Below are 16,278 nucleotides of genomic sequence, written 5' to 3'. Positions count from 1 at the left end.
GAATAACAACACTTACCTCTTAAGACATGAACATTTTAAGAAATGAAAGAAGACTGGATAATAATTAGTATTACATTATTAGCATTTTAGGGCTACTTTACAGAGCACTTACAATGTGTACTATAATCTAATGCAAAATATAAGGGAAAGAGATTTACTGCTTATAAACACTCAACAAGAGACAGAAGGAAAAGGTTAAATTGTACTCTTCCCTAGGAACTCTCCTTGGGGTCTGGAGACGTTTAGCAGAGGCTGAGCCGAAGCAAAGCCCTCCCAGCCCCTTACCATTCGATCATGAGGAGCCGGTTCAGGCAGTCCTCCCCACAGGCCACTTCCCCTTGAGCCCTTTCCTCCTTGGACAGAGGTGCACACTCGCACTGCATTCGCTTAATATCCCGATGGGATTTATTCTTCTTTCTATTGGGAAAAATTTTATAAAAGCTGGTTAACAAATCTCCTGGCAATGATACAGCATACACAATCAAACAATGTGCTAACTCTCATTAGTTTCACATTTAATGATTCTGGTTAAGCCCATCATTCAAAGGGAAGAAGACATCTAATCACTAGACTTTGTGATACTGGAACACTACAAATTGTTTTGCAAAAAAGATGAGAGGCAACCTTGGGACAAGGGGTAAGTTCAAGTCTATCACTTTGTACTCAGCCCTTATTCCCTAGTTCAGGTCAGGTAAGCCTGGGATTTTGTGCAATTTCAAATGTTAATATTCACGTTTGGCTCAGGAGAAAAACTGGAAAACCAATTAGTACCAAATAGTGACATTGCTAATTAAAGACAGTTTATTTTTATTTTTTTTAAATATATTTTATTGATTTTTTAGAGAGGAAGGGAGAGGAATAGAGAGTTAGAAACATTGATGAGAAAGAAACATCAATCAGCTGCCTCCTGCACACTCCCTACTGGGGATGTGCCTACAACCAAGGTACATGCCCTTGATCAGAATCGAACCTGGGACCCTTGAGCCCGCAGGCCGATGCTCTCTCCACTGAGTCAAACCGGTTAGGGCTAAAGACAGTTTAAAAATCAGTCCTCAAGGAGGAACAAATATCAGCTGAGATACAGGCTGAAGAAGAAAGGGATTTGCTAAAAAAAAAAAAAAAAGGTTTTAAATTAAGAGTTTAACTCAAATCTTTCAGAGAATTTTTCAGCAGTATCACATTTATACAAATCCTACTTAAAAGAAAAATGAATTTTAAAAAGAACTTAAACCTCATTTTCAAATAAATGTAAATGAATATAACCGTAGGAAGCCCTTTACAGCAGGGGGGGGGGGGGGGGGGAGGAGTTATTTTTAATAGAAAAACATTTCTGATGGAACTTAACTTTACAATGAGTCTTATATCTTAAACACAATAAAAAACAAAGCCCTGGCCAGTTTGGATAGAGTATTGCCCTGTGAACTGAAGGGTCCCAGGTTCAATTCTGATCAGGGGCACAGGCCTGGATTGCGGGCTCCATTCCCAGTAGAGGGCGTGCAAGTAGGCAGCTGATCAAGGATTCTCTCTCATCACTGATGTTTCTAGCCCTCTCTCCCTCTCCCTTCCTCTCTCAAATCAATAAAAATATATTATAAAAAAATAAAAATAGCCCTAATTGGTTTGGCTCAGTGGATAGAGCGTCGGCCTGCGGACTGAAGGGTCCCAGGTTCGATTCCAGTCAAGGGCATGTACCTGGGTTGCGGGAACATCCCCAGTGGGGGGCGTGCAGGAGGCAGCTGATCGATGTCTCTCTCTCATCGATGTTTCTAACTTTCTATCCCTCTCTCTTCCTCTCTGTAAAAAATCAATAAAATATATTAAAAAATAAATAAATAAATAAAATAAAATAAAAATTCCTCATTAAAAAAATGTTGAATACTTAATGGGATGGCAAGGTTAAACTAGAGGAGAAATTCCCCTAAGGAGAAAGTGGGTAGTTAGAAGACTACAGATTTTTCTTAAAAGGCAGACTTAGCATATATTTCTATTAGGAAAATGAGATTAGTGCTAGGGGTGAAAGAAAGCATATGAGAAGCTCCGGAGTAAGTAGAGGAGTATGTTCCCATTACTCCTATTCTCATTATACCGTGCTTCATGTGAGGGATTGGTGGTACACCATTTTACCATTTACTTCTAAAACATGGTACGCTATTGCCAAATTTAACCTATTAACAATAGACAAAAAGCCCGACAAACCCATAGTCTATCCTAGTTCCAGCTGTACGAAGTAGATACTTCATCCTGAACCTTTCTGAAAGGCAGAGGGAAAAAATCGAACTTAACTACTTCTTACTTCTCTAAGAGCAGACTAGACTATTTTAGTACAATTTGGTTTCATTTTCTGCCACAGTTTCACATGTAAAAGGAATTTTTAAAAAACTGGCTGGCCTAAATTATACTTCTAGAACTAAAAGGTAAAGAGACAAAAAAGAAAATGAGACACCCCTCCGGGGAGGGGGCATCTAAACAAGTAAATACACGTTTTAGATTTTTCTACTTATATTTTATCATGCAATACATTTCCTACAATTAAGGTCATATATTCTGAATTGTTGAAAACTAATGTTTTAGAAAGAGGTTAGAATTTGCCAGGTTATTATGTTTACCTTTCTGTTAAATAAACGTTTTCTTCGATCAGATCGAAGTAACAAGGCATCTTGCCCTGCTTGGCACACTCCTTCCATCGCTGGGGGTCTCTGAAGTCCTCCATGACACAGGAAGGCCCCACCAGCGCGGAGCCTGGGGGCGCGGCCGCCTCGCACGGCTGTGCCTCCACTCTCACCTTCTTTCTGTCCCGAAGCTCCCCATCGCTTTCAGAATCACTCTCCAATTCCTGCCTCCTTTTTTTAGGAGGCCCTCTGTCTTTCATATCATTTTTTTCTAAGTTTTTTGAAAGAGCTTTCTTTTCATTGATAGCTAATGAGTCCTTAACGGAATTGCTGCTTATTTCAGGGGCTTGCACTGACCCCTTGTCCTGCTGCAGGGATAGAAAAAATTTACCAGGCTGGCTTGAAAACTGCGATCCTACCCGATGGTCCCAATTCTCTTCCTCTTCACGATCATCCGTTAAGGAATCTGGGACCTGACCTTGAATTCGATCATACACAACCCCAGTTCCAGGAGGTCTACCTGCTGACCTTGGGTCCCAGTAGCCATTGCCTTGCCAGGAGCTCCGTGCCCCCCCATACTGTTCTGCGCCCTGTGGATACTTGTGCCCACCGCGGGCGCCATAGCTGCTGTCTGGCTGCGGGTACGTGGTCGTAGGCTTTTCTTGCGGAGAGAAGTCCCACCCCATGTTTCTGAGCTCTTCCGATGAATGGAAGCCATCCACTCGGGAGATCTCGTAAGAGGAAGAAAAATTCAACTCTGTTCTTCCCAGCCTACTATCTGGCCTATCAGGGAAAGGGGTCTGCTGCCGACACTTGTTTTGAACGTCTTCAAAATCATCCGAAGAATAAAGTGGCAGCTCCTCTTGCCTGGAGGCCATTTTGGCTCTCACTGTTTCTTCAAAACTTGGACGACCTCCAGGGTCTGACCTTACATCAGTATGACTTGTGCTATCAACTCCATCACTCTGTGGATGAGCCATTTCAGCCAGGTGGTCATCTATCTGTTTTCTGCTCATCTGTGTGAAACACATTTCTGAACTCTTCTCTGTCCCTTTATGAAGGAAGAACTTCTCCGCTTGAGGACAGGCTTTACTTGCTATGCTCTCAAATTTGTCCTCATAGGAATGTCTCCTGGACTCCAGTCTCTCGTCTTCCCAGTGGTCAGAACAGTGTCTGTAACTGTGACTGCTCCGAGAAGAACACGGACTTGTTTCTTCCATGGGCAAAGTCGAATTCTTTGGCACAACCACCACAGACTGGAGACGGTTCCTCGGAATACTGCTGTCGTCAGAATCTGTCTCTTCTGAATCGCTTTCATCGCTTGAACTTTCGGAGGAGCCAGAATACTCCTCGTGAACAGTAGACACGATCTCGGAGGCATGACCACTACTGTCACATTTTAAGGTGTATGTCATATACTCGCTGTCTTCCGTGGTTAAATTCAACTCACAAGAAGAAAACACAACTTCTGAATCATCAGAAGTGTGCTCATGTCCCCTTCTTCCGTCTTCATCTAAAGAGATTTCTGGTCTTCCTCTTTTATCAGGCAACATGCTATTCCCTTCCTCTTGAGCCTCATGCAAACACTTCCCAGATAGCCCATGATTATGCCTGTTTTCCCAGGAAGCAACCCCCCTGCCTAAGTCAGGAAGGCCACTGCCTGCTTCTATCATGTCTTCTTCTCCATGCTTCGAAAACTCGGCACTCTTCCTCTTCAGTACAGCACCCAAAGCTGGAGATGTGTCCTCTCCACATTGCAAGAGAGCCAAACTGTCCACTGTTATTCCTGGTGGAAAACTCTGAAGAGATGGAGCAATGCCTGAACTCTCTATAGGTTGATATAAATCATCAAAATGACGAACAGAAGCTGAACCAGTGCTGCCAGCACTCCTATATTCCTGGCATGCAAATGCTGAGTGCTGATTTGTCAGACCTCTGGTATCACATGTGACTGTTTTTGACTTCAAATGCACGTTCATAAAGCTATTGGAAGAGATCTTCCTCACTGAGGGCTCAGCACCTTCCGCTGCAGGATGACACAAGGAAGGGCTGTTGTCATTTGAAGTATAATACACGTCTGAATCTTTGGTTTTACAGCTAGAAACTCTCATATCAACTGGTTCTTTAACTACCGTGTTGCAATGATCTACAGTCATAACTGGCAAACACATGAGTTTATCTTGGTGTGGTGACACCGAAGGCTCTGTTTCTCTAAATGGGCTTTCTGCCTTACTACACTGCATGCAAGTATCGCCCAAGTCTTTTTCTTTACAACCGTCAGCATTCCGAAATCCGTTTGATGAAAGCACACATGCTTTGACCAAGGAGGATACCTCCGATCCAGTCACACTGTCATCAGAAGACATCATGACAGTGTCGGTTTTAGAAGTGCAAAATGTTACCAAATCAGATTCTGCGTCAGGAGATCCATTTATATTTAATTCCATGGGACAGTAACTTCTTAATTGATCATTCTTCACTTTAGATAAAGAATCTAATTCCTTAATACTATCATGGCTATCATGTCCTATAAATTCAGATTTAAAAATAGGCGATTCTTCTAGCTTTTTAAAAGTCGGTGAATCATTTAATCGATTTGATAGAGGAGGAGATCCTGTCTTTTCTCTTTCAGGAAGTTTACTAATCATTCTGACTTCACTACCCTTTGAACAATGAGTCTGTAAACTAAAAGAATGAGAGTGTTTGATTTCCTCAGTTAATTCTGCACAACAGAAAGAATTTTTTGATTTATCAGATTTGGATACAGATTTTGAAGGAGCAGATTTATAACGGGAAGCACTGTTTTCGTGCTTGGAATATGATGACCCCCGTCGGAATCCCAGCTCATTAAGGGGAGAACAACACCTTTTCATTGCTTCATTTTCTGAAGTCCTTCTGGATTCTCTTTCTGGTTTTGAAGAATACTTCCCTCTTTTCTCCATCTCTGAGTAAGATTCAGTTTTGCAGTCCCGATCCGATTTAGAATAGGATGATGATGTCCTTAGGTCTCTGTAAGAGGAGGAATGAGATGAGGTTCGCCTTGAGTATGTCTTTTTATACTCATCTTCAGAATCAGAACTCTCTCGTGCCCTGTTATCTGTATACGGCCGAGAATAACGTGCCCTCTCTCGATAAGGGGAACGGTAGCGACGGTCAGAGTCATAATAATGGGATCGTTCTGACCGGGAATAAGATAAGCTGGTTCTAGAGCCTCTGTCAGATCTAGAACGAGATCTGCTTCGCCTTCGCTCTCTCTCTGATCTACATCGAGAGGATATATACCGAGTATCTCTTTCAAGTTTTGAGTAACTAAAATATTTATCATCTCTTTCTGTTTTAGATCGTGAAGATTTCCCTAAATCCTCACTTTTTAAAGGTGCTAAGCTCTTTTTTGAATCTCTTTCTTTTTCAATGCTTGCTGGAAATTTTAAATCATGTGATCTCTGACTTGAGGAAGTCCGGACAGAATCTTCATCAGATTCTGAACCAAGAAAGGTGCCTTCAGATTGTGAGAATTTCTTCCTAGAACCCGTTTTTTTAGAGCTCAGAGTCCTCTTAGAACTATCTGGAATTTCTTCTTCCCTCCCAATATGGGAGTCTTCTTTTTGTGAGGGAAGGTTTGCTTGCTCACTCCAGTTCTGAATTGTGTGTTCTTCTGAACTGTTAGACACAGTGTCCTGCTTAGGGTCCACTTCTGAAGGTTCTGGTTCCATTGTAGCTGGTGGTTCCTTCACGGCTCTACCTGCTCCATCGGCCGGTGCTGCCATCAGAACCATCATTGGTGGGTGTGGCGAGGCCACTGGCTCAGTTACTGGTGCTGGTGGTGAAGGTACTGTGGCTTGGGGAGGTGGCGGAGGTGGCGGAGGTGGAGATGAAGGTGGCGAGTCTCCAGTTGTTGATTCTGCTATGACTGCTGGTAATGGTACTGTGGGGGGAGGTGCTGTCACTGGTGTGGCTGTAGCTAGCAGTGGCCTGGATGTTACATGAAGCAGATGTTTCTTAAAATGAATTTTTCCCAATTCTACCCTTGATTTTGGTGGGGAAGAGTCTTCTGCAGTAGATAAGGTCTCGCCAATGTCCACTTTAATTTTAGGGGTCAAGTCTCCTTGAAGAGGTACAGCTGGAGAGGGGGGAGTATCACTTTGCTTGTCATTGCCAAGTGCAGTCAGAAACCTGTTCGGCAAAGTTTTCTTTGTAAGGCTGAAGCTGAATGACACCTTCTGTCGTCCCTGTTCCTCCAAATTAACTTTTGTCTTGGTGCCTTTGGGCAAAAACCGACTAGAAGCAACACCTTTGAACACTGGTCCTTTGATGAAACCTGTTTTCTGCACATTTTCAATCTTTGCCTATAAATGAACAAAACAAGCAGTTACTACTATAATAAAGTTACTTTCAAATGGCTGCATCACAGTTTTAAATGTCAGGGAAATTAAGTCTTTTTTTTAAATGACAAACAGTATAACTTTCAGTAAGTACTTTAGTATTATTTTTTCTTTATTGACTAAGGTATTACATATGTGTCCTTAGCCCCCTTTGCCCCGCTCCCCGCTCAAGCCCTCACCCCCCCCCCCCCCCGGTGTCTGTGTCCACTGGTTATGCTTATATGCATGGATACAAGTCCTTTGGTTGATCTCTCCCCCTTACCCCCACCCTCCCCTACCTTCCCTCTGAGGTTTGACAATCTGATCGATGCTTCTCTGTCTCTGGATCTGTTTTTGTTCATCAGTTTACATCGTTCATTATATTCCACAAATGAGTGAGATCATGTGACATTTATCTTTCTCTGACTGACTTATTTCGCTTAGCATAATGCTCTCCAGGTCCATCCATGCTGTTGCAAATGGTAGCAGTTCCTTCCTTTTTACAGCAGCATAGTATTCCATTGTGTAGCTGTACCACGGTTTTCTAATCCACTCATCTGCTGACGGGCACCTAGGCTGTTTCCAAATCTTAGCTATGGTGAGTTGTGCTGCTATGCACAAAGGGGTGCATATATCCTTTCTGATTGCTGTTTCTAGTTTCTTGGGATATATTCCTAGAAGTGGGATCACTGGGTCAAATGGGAGTTCCATTTTCAGTTTGTCTGTTTTTTAGGAAACTCCATACTGTTCTCCAGTGTGCACCAGTCTGCATTCCCACCAGCAGTGCACGAGGAGTACGTTAGTATTTTTAAAAATTACAAACATACTCCAAAATTTGGAGAATAATAAAGCCCTGGTACCCAGCTGTGTTCCACAACCCAGGCCTCCCATCTCACTCACCGTACAGATTAAGTTAACCCAACGAGGCCTTTCTGCCTCTCTGCCCCTCAACCTCGGCGCACCACCACTCTCTCTGCCTAGGCCCAACGCATCAGGCCACGCTGATGTGAGTCTGATCCTACCGTATGAGAGACAACTACAAAGTATAATTTAAGAAGACTTCTCCCTCCATTATTTGCCAAACCACCAAAGGGAAGTTGAATAAATAACCTAGGGTGCAGCCCAGAACTTCAGAAACATCGACGACCAACTCAAGCCTAAATTAAAGATGGTACGTTGCCATCTGCAGCCTTCTGCTAATAGATGGTCTCTCGTCAACTCTGGCTATCTAAGAGAACAGTTTCCCTCCAACCTGGTAAAATCTAAAACCAGCTCGCAAAATTACAGTCACCATCCCAGCGGAAAAGTGTCTTCACATGCATTCCCACCGAGCAGTATTCACATGCTTGTGAAGCAGATTCCACTGTGCACAGTAAATCTTACGTGGAGGCTCAATACGTAACACAAGGTAAGAAACTCTCTCTAGCCGGCCCGTGTGGCTCAGTGGTTGAGTCAACCCATGCACCAGGAAGTCCCGGGTTCAATTCCCGGGTTTTGGGCTTGATCCCCAGAAGAGGGTGGGGGGGAGGCAGCCGATCGATGTTTCTCTCTCCCTCCTTCCTCTCCCTTCTTCTTTCTCTAAAAGTCAATAACAGCCCTGACCGGTTTGGCTCAGTGGATAGAGCGTTGGCCTGCAGACTGAAGGGTCCCGGGTTCGATTCCGGTCAAGGGCACGTACCTTGGTTGCGGGCACATCCCCAGTAGGAGGTGTGCAGGAGGCAGCTGATCGATGTTTCTCTCTCATCGATGTTTCTAACTCTCTATCCCTCTCCCTTCCTCTCTGTGAAAAATCAATAAAACATATTAAAAAAAAAAAAAAGTCAATAACATGTTTTTTAAAAAAAGAAACGAAACTGTCTCCAGCGCTCCCAGCTTCCTTCACCTTGCCTAAGGCTCTGGAAGTGCTAAAATTTAAAAACCATTTTCCTGATATATATAACGGCCCTCTCTAGAATAAGTTACTGCTGATCCAAAACCAAAATTAAACAAAACCATTACTTCATTTCACATTCCAAATAGCAAAATTTTAGAATGGTTTCAGTTCTACAATTACTGAATAACTAGTTAAACTTACCTCATTTTCTTCTTCTCTATTGTCATCCAGCCAAGAAAGCATGCAAAAGAATAAAAAGAAATCATAAATACTTAAAACCAATTGAAAGGAAAGTTGTTTTTTTTAATTAAAACTTAAGATACGTACACCCTACAGGTATATTCTATATGGACTGTCCATTCATGTCTCCATGGCCTCGGGTACATTTAACACAGCGAATACTTATTTTCTGTGCAGGTGCTGGAAACAGGAGGTAAAGCGCCCACGCCGGTCTGGCTCAGTGGACAGAGCGCTGGCCCACGTGCTGAAGAGTCGTGGGTTCAATTCCAGGCAAGGGCACCTACCTCGGTGGCAGGCTCAATCCCAGCCTTGGTCGGGGTAAAGGCAGGAGGCAACCAATTGATGTGTGTCTCCCACATCAATGTCTCTCTCTCTCTCCCCCCTCCCTTCCACTCTCTCTATCAATGGGAAAACACCCTCGCTGAGGATTAACAACAAAAAAGGAGAATAAAGCGGAGTCCCCTGCCTTAAAAAGCTTACAGTTATAAATACAAAGTATAATTTTGTTATAAAAGGAGGCACAAGGATAGAAACATGCTCAGTGTAACAGCAAAGAGTAAACAAGGCCCCAGCCGGGGGGCTCAGCTGGTTGGAGCAGCATCCGTGCAAAAGGGTTTGCGGTTCAGTTCCCGGTCAGGCGGCCAATTGGTGTCTCTCTCACATCAGTGATCCTTTCTCCTTCTTTCTCCCTCCCTCCCTTCCTCTCTCTCTCTCAAATCAATTTAAAAAAAAAATCCTTGGGTGAGGATTAGAAAGAGTAAGTTTAGTGCAAGGACAGGAATACAAAGAATCCTCCTTAAAAAAAAAAAAAAATTTTTTTTGGAAAAATGTATTTGTAGGAAGACCTGAGCGAAGGTACAGAGATTAAAACAAACTACTTATGTGCAAATAAACCCTAACAACTCAGCATTACCAGAGCGTCAAGCGCACAGCAGGAAGAAGCCGTTACTCAGGTGAAGGAGGGGCAGGCCCAGGCCCAGGCCCAGGCCCAGGCCCAGCCCAGGCCCGGCGGCCAGGCTTCTCCCTCCCCAGGAGAAACGCTCTCACAAATCTCACGGACCACGGTCTGTCTGTCCCGCACATTCAGCAGCTTCTCTGCTGAGGGTGAGGTCTACACCCTGCCCCACACCGCAGCACGCCCCTGCGAGCTCCCAGGCCCCAGTTCTGCTCTAACAAGGATCACAGCCAAGGAGGCTGGTGTGCGCCGAGCCCACGGCACACGGGAAAGGAAAGCACCAAGGGCTCCGACGACGACGCCCGTTTACATCCTGCAGGGTCCTCCAAGCCGCAGGCGGCCCAGCCCATGTAACAGTACGTAAGGAACAGTTTAATCAGATTTTGTAACCTACCGTTTACACTACCCTGTTACACATAGTTATTAACAAACTACAACGTTCGCTGATGACTGCCATCGTGTTGCACGCGTGTCCCTCACGTGCCTTACACACAGACCCACCACTTCCCCCCACTAATACCAGCAGCGAACATTTTAGCAGCCGACGGCCACGTCGTCAGTCTTGGACTGACTTGCTTGGTGTGCGCAACAGGAAGTACCTCGCTTTCGGAGAAAAGAAAAATAGGTTTATTTGCGTTACGTTTGTTAATTTGTGCAGTTATTCCGTGTCTGGTAGTTAATGTTCAGGATAAAATACTCATTTTTATTAGAATGTTCTATTATTTTATGTTAACCATCACTCATTTATCTCAGCCCTTTGTATTCAGCATGTCTCTATTGAAATAAACCTACATTTCTATGAAAATTGAAACTTTTGTTTTTTTGCAGCCCACATCAACTTAAACCTTTACTTGGCCGATGTTAGCCTTTGAGTTTGACATGCTTGCTGTAGGCTATGTTGCAAGACTAGAATACATAGAATAATCTGTTTTAAATGTCCCTTAAAAGAAATGTACAAAACACCTTTCCCCAAATGTAGGCCTAACGTCACCATAATTCAGTTCATTCACCAGTGTCTAAGGCAGCCATACAAAACTAAGTAAAAAAGGGTAAAAAAAAAAAGTTAATAATGAAACCTGAAGCAGTGCCTAGGCTAAACACTTTTTTCTACTCCACGGAAACCACTAAAAATTTCACAGCCGTGCCCTGGCTGGTTTGGCTCAGTGGGTAGAGCGTCAGCCTGTGGACTGAAGGGTCCCGGGTTCGATTATTCCAGTCAAGGGCATATGCCTGAGTTGCAGGCTCCATCCCCAGGAGAAGGTGTGCAGGAGGCAGCCAATCCATGATTCTCTCTCATCACTGATGTTTCTATCTCTCTCCCTCTCCCTTCCTCTCTGAAATCAATAAAAATATATATATATAAAAATACCTGTAGTCTTCAAGGCATCACGTACATAAAAATAATTCACAGCCGTCATCTCAGAACAACTGTATTTCATCAGTTCTGTGGTGTACGTTTTCCGCACATGTAACCCTCTGCAGGACGCATCGCACTATCCATTAACATCACCGTTTAACGGGCAGTGCTGCTCCTTTCTCAGTGGTGCGTAAACTCGTGTGTCTGACGACCTGGCACCCTAGATTTGACTTACATTCGCGCACTGTGACGTTTCCCTAGAACAAAAGGTCCAACCACCTGAAGTGCCATCTGTGTCTTTGCTCCTCTGTCAGGGGCCCCAGGAGCACCCATGCTTGTCTGCATGGATCCCTACACAGGAAGGGCTGGACCTACAGAGGGGACGGAACGCTCCCCAAGCCGCAGCCATTTCACTCTAAAAAGCAAATGAAGAGAAAGTCCTGACAAACTGTGCAGAAAGCAATCACACAAAGGGCTGAAGAGACATTGTAAATGTGGAACTGGCTGGGGGGTGGGAGGGACCACTTCAGAAATCAGACAACCGCTAGACAGAGATGGCAAAACATATCCCATAACTTGATAATAAAATAAAATAAAAAGTTTGTAATAAACAGGATATAAGCATACAGAAAATTTGGAGAAAATATCAAGTTTTTCATCCTAAGAGCATTTCATGTTAGTAAAGAAAAGTCAAATTACAGACAGACAGTGTCCGAGCCGGGGCTGGCCAGAGTGTCCGAGACGGTAAGGGGGGATAGGACAGGGCAGTGCGGTGCCGAGTTCACGGCAGGCTCTGAGCACCCTAGAAGGAAGGATCCAGTCCTGCTAAATTCGTGCTCCTCGACGAGAATAAACTCCGTACAAACTGGAGCCCGTAACAGAGTATGAAACTGCAGGAGGAGGGAACGGTGAGGAGGCAAAACCCAGAGGGAAGACAGGAGGACTGGTGGGTACAGAAGGCAGGCACTAAGCAACCTGAACACCGTGTGGTCCCAGTTACGCAGAACGCACCCCGCCCGGCAGAGGCACCCCAGTACGCGGAGCGCTAGAACAGCGGCCGCGGGGAGCCCTTCTCAAGGACTAAGTGATGATCTTCACCGTTAGGAGAGAAACAGGGTTTTACAGCTTGTTTATTCTTTTAGGTTTCTTTCCGTTTTAGTGTTCGTTCCTTTTTTAGGTTTCCAAGTCTCTGACCTCCTTAACAGGCACAAAGGAACACATCGGACCTGAAGGAGAAGCTGGCTGCACTGAAGTCATGCGTGTTCCGACATTTACACACTTGGGCCCTTACAGTGCCCAACATTCAAGTCTTAATGCCTCAGGTAGAGCACATCGAAAAGCAAGTCTTCCTAAGAAACGCTCTTATCACAAAGAATCACACCCGCCTAGTTCCCTGCCGAGTTTACGGCCGTACACGTACACGGCCGGTTTGCAAACCTTTTAAACCGTCAGTCCTTCAGGAGCCCAAGGTTTCGATTGGGCAACAGGTGTCCTGGCGAACTACCAGGAGTTAGCTGGGCTAAGGCAGCGGTGGTGATGTACCAGAATGGATCCTCCCATCGCATAGTCACCGATTGCCCAATGGCTTGCTTTAGAAAGGCAACTCTGAACCGTCAGTATCAGTACTCCTACTGATCTCAAGGCTGTTTGTTCAACAAGTACTTAAAGCCCCACCTTTCTCACCCTGGCCTGGCCCGTGTGGCTCCGTGGATAGAGCATTGGCAGCAGATTGAAGGGTCCCAGATTTGATTCTGGTCAAGGGCACATACCCGGGTTGCGGGCTCGATCCCCAATAGGGGGCGTGTAGGAGGCAGCTGATCAATGATTCTCATCATTGATGTTTCTATCCCTCTCCTTTCCTCTCTCTCTAAAAATCAATCAAAACATATTTTTTTTAAATTTTTATTTATTTCAGAGATAGCAAGCGAGATAGAAACGTTAGTAAGAGAGAAAAATAGATGAGGGAGAAACACCACTCAGGTGACTCCTGCACGCCCCCGCCAGGGACTGAGCCCAGGCCAGGCACGTGCCCTGCCTGGGGATCGACCGGTAAGCTCCTGGCACACGGGACAATGCTCAACCACCTGAGCCACACGGGCCGGGCTCCCGGACCACTCCTGAAGGGTGATCCCTCCCCTTTACTCCATGTCCTGTCCTCTCGCCTTCTCCAGTGTTTTCACTGCCAACTTACTCCCTTTCCTCTGTGCTTTCTCCTTCTCTCCCCGGCTGTTCCTCCTTCATCTTATTTACTGGCTCTTCCTATAGTGCCAGATGTCTTCACATTACAGTGTCCCAATCCTTTCTCCTGCTCGGTCTTCCTCTTTCTCCTCCACCTACTCTCCTCTCTCCTACCTCCCCTCATCCAGACCCTGGGTTTGAAGTGCCATCTATAGCAGGGGTGGGGGATGTACCACGAGGGCCATCTAAGGTCTTTGAAATCACTTGGTCTGGCCCTGCCAAGGCATTAGGGTGAGTTAATTGGTTGGCCAAATATAGCAGGCTAATATTAAGCTGATAATTTTGTATGGTTCAATTCCGGGTCAGGGCACATGCCCAGGTCGTGGGCTCTATCCCCAGGAGGTGCAGGAGGCAGCTAATCAGTGGTTCTCTCTCATCACTTATGTTTCTATCTCTCCCTCTCCCTTCCCCTCTGAAATCAATAAAAATGTATTTTCTTATAAAGTAAGCAAGCATAAATAGGAAGGGCCTTGCTCTTTTTTTTTAACCCCCAGGTCTTGATAAGGTGCACAGTAAATAGTTTTGAATAAATGAGGAGCAGAGATAAGAGTTGAAAGGTAGAGCCCTAACCGGTTTGGCTCAGTGGATAGAGCATCGGCCTGCGGACTGAGGGGTCCCAGGTTCGATTCCGGTCAAGGGCATGTACCTTGGTTGCGGGCACATCCCCAGTAGGGGGTGTGAAGGAGGCAGCTGATCGATGTTTCTAACTCTCTCTCCCTCTCCCTTCCTCTCTGTAACAAATCAATAAAACATTATTTGAAAAATAAAAAAGAGATGAAAGGTAGACAGACTGCAAATGGCAAAAACTATGGAGTAGCCACTGAGGGCAAGGGCGTTACTCACACTTCACTGCAGTCTTCAGGCCAGTGCCAGTGGCCAAGTTTTGTTACATACCCAGGACGTAAATCGAGACTAAAGTTTAGAGACTTTTTACAGCAATCTGATATTTACCAGTGATCAATATGCTTATATATTGTTAAATAATTACAGGTTGACAGGAAGTTGCAGAAGCAGTAGAGTCTCTGTACTCTCACCCAGCCCGCTCCTAACGGTGACATCTTATCTAGCCACTCCAGTATCACAACCAGAAGCTGACATTGGTACATCACTGTGAGCCAGACCGGGTCTTACTCAGCTTACACCAGTTTTTAACCTGCATTCATATTCCTATTTGTGCGTGTGCGCTATGCAATCTGAGTCCGTGTGTACAGATTCACGTAACCACCCCCACAATCAAGATGCACGCCTGGGACCGAGCGCACGGGCTGCCCGGGAACACGCTGCCAACTAGCCCGTCGGCCGCCTCCTGCTCTAAGTCGTGCCTTTTACAATATCAGAATACAGGCACTGATGGCCTCAGAAATCATTTGGGTGACCCTCGGCTTAATCTGTGACCTGAAACTTCACTCAAACAGAACAGCGTCGCTTACTCTCCTCAAACTTTCTCTTAAAGAGGACAAAAGGTAAGAAAATTTCCTAACAGGGCAATTTCAAAGTATGACCTAAGTTCTTTGGAAGTATTCGCCAACCTTGCACCAGTATGCCTTCTGCCTCTGTAGTACCGTGAAACAGGCACAGGATTTAACAATTAACTGTGATAATGCAAATTTCTGAATCAGAGAATCGTTACGTTAGAGTCTTAATGTTGTACAAGTTAGGTCAGAGAAGAATGGTCCCATTTCCCAAACAATTCTTTAAGTAGAGCAAAATGCACACGTCACACGGAAATTTCTTATTTCAGCGGAACCGTAATTGCACAGCCTCTTGTTAACCACAACTGCTTTGCCTCCCTGGTGTTAGCCGTGAGGAACGACAGCTCTTCGGCATCGTATGCGCCCACAAATGTGTTCACCACTGCTACCCGGGAGCTGTCTGTCCAAACACCATGACTTCAGTCCTACGAGCACCATGGACTGGGACTACCTCACCTCCTGGAGACAGTCTGCACTGGAACAAGACCGAGCAGCACAAGCAGCAGCACAGTAGCGTGTGACATGAGAAAGGCATAAAATGAGCACGACCCCTCCCAACAGAAGGCAAATTGTCTACAGTAAAGAGATCAATTCCATTGAGGTAGAACTGAATATTTTGTCAGAAATCGGTGAAAATGTCCTCCTGAAGTGTTCCCCAAGGTTAACTGTAACAGGTTTAAGTGTACCATGTCCATTAAAAATTAAAAACAAAACTTTATTGTCACAATTGTGAGAAGTACAGTGTAGTCTTTTTGGCAGATCAACAGCAGTTTATTAAGGAAGAATGTCAGCACTGAAACAGCCAATGGCAGGTGAATGTAAAACCAGCGTTTCCCCAATCACAGCGCTGCTCGCAGGCACTGGGGAAACAAGGAGACCGCCAAGGAACACTCCAAGGAACACTCGGGGCTCCCCTTTCTGACTCCTCCTCTTCACTCTGCTGCGGGAAGGTAGGGACGGGCCAGAGGAGAGCAGGCTGGGGCACAGGCGGGAACCTGGCTGGGACAGCACAGCTTTCCAGCTGGGCACGTGCTGGCGGAAACCTGCTGGCTGTGTGTGTTTGGGACATGCACCGATGCCTGTGAATTCTGGTTTTCATCATTGCTCCTTTTTCCACATAAAAATGTTTTAAATGTATTTGCAAGCATGTGTATTTTTATAACGCTCTAACTT

At 45.1% G+C, this 16,278-nt stretch overlaps 1 protein-coding gene across 1 annotated transcript in view; it reads right to left on the bottom strand.

Annotated features, from left to right (window-relative positions):
• Positions 1 to 16,278, bottom strand: part of SETD2 (SET domain containing 2, histone lysine methyltransferase) — a 76,568-nt gene that overhangs the window by 50,887 nt on the left and 9,403 nt on the right. Inside the window, exons 2-4 of the mRNA XM_080676494.1 lie at positions 9,045 to 9,060; positions 2,607 to 6,955; positions 286 to 417 (exon numbers count right to left, since the gene is read on the bottom strand). Coding sequence (XP_080532620.1) covers positions 286 to 417; positions 2,607 to 6,955; positions 9,045 to 9,060 — 4,497 coding nt within the window. The remainder of the gene's footprint in view (positions 1 to 285; positions 418 to 2,606; positions 6,956 to 9,044; positions 9,061 to 16,278) is intronic.

The sequence above is a fragment of the Plecotus auritus genome (assembly GCF_963455305.1).
Source record: "Plecotus auritus genome assembly, chromosome: 6".
Taxonomy (NCBI): Eukaryota; Metazoa; Chordata; class Mammalia; order Chiroptera; family Vespertilionidae; genus Plecotus; species Plecotus auritus.
Note: the sequence above shows the minus strand (reverse complement) of the source record. Positions and strands in the feature narration are given on the sequence as shown.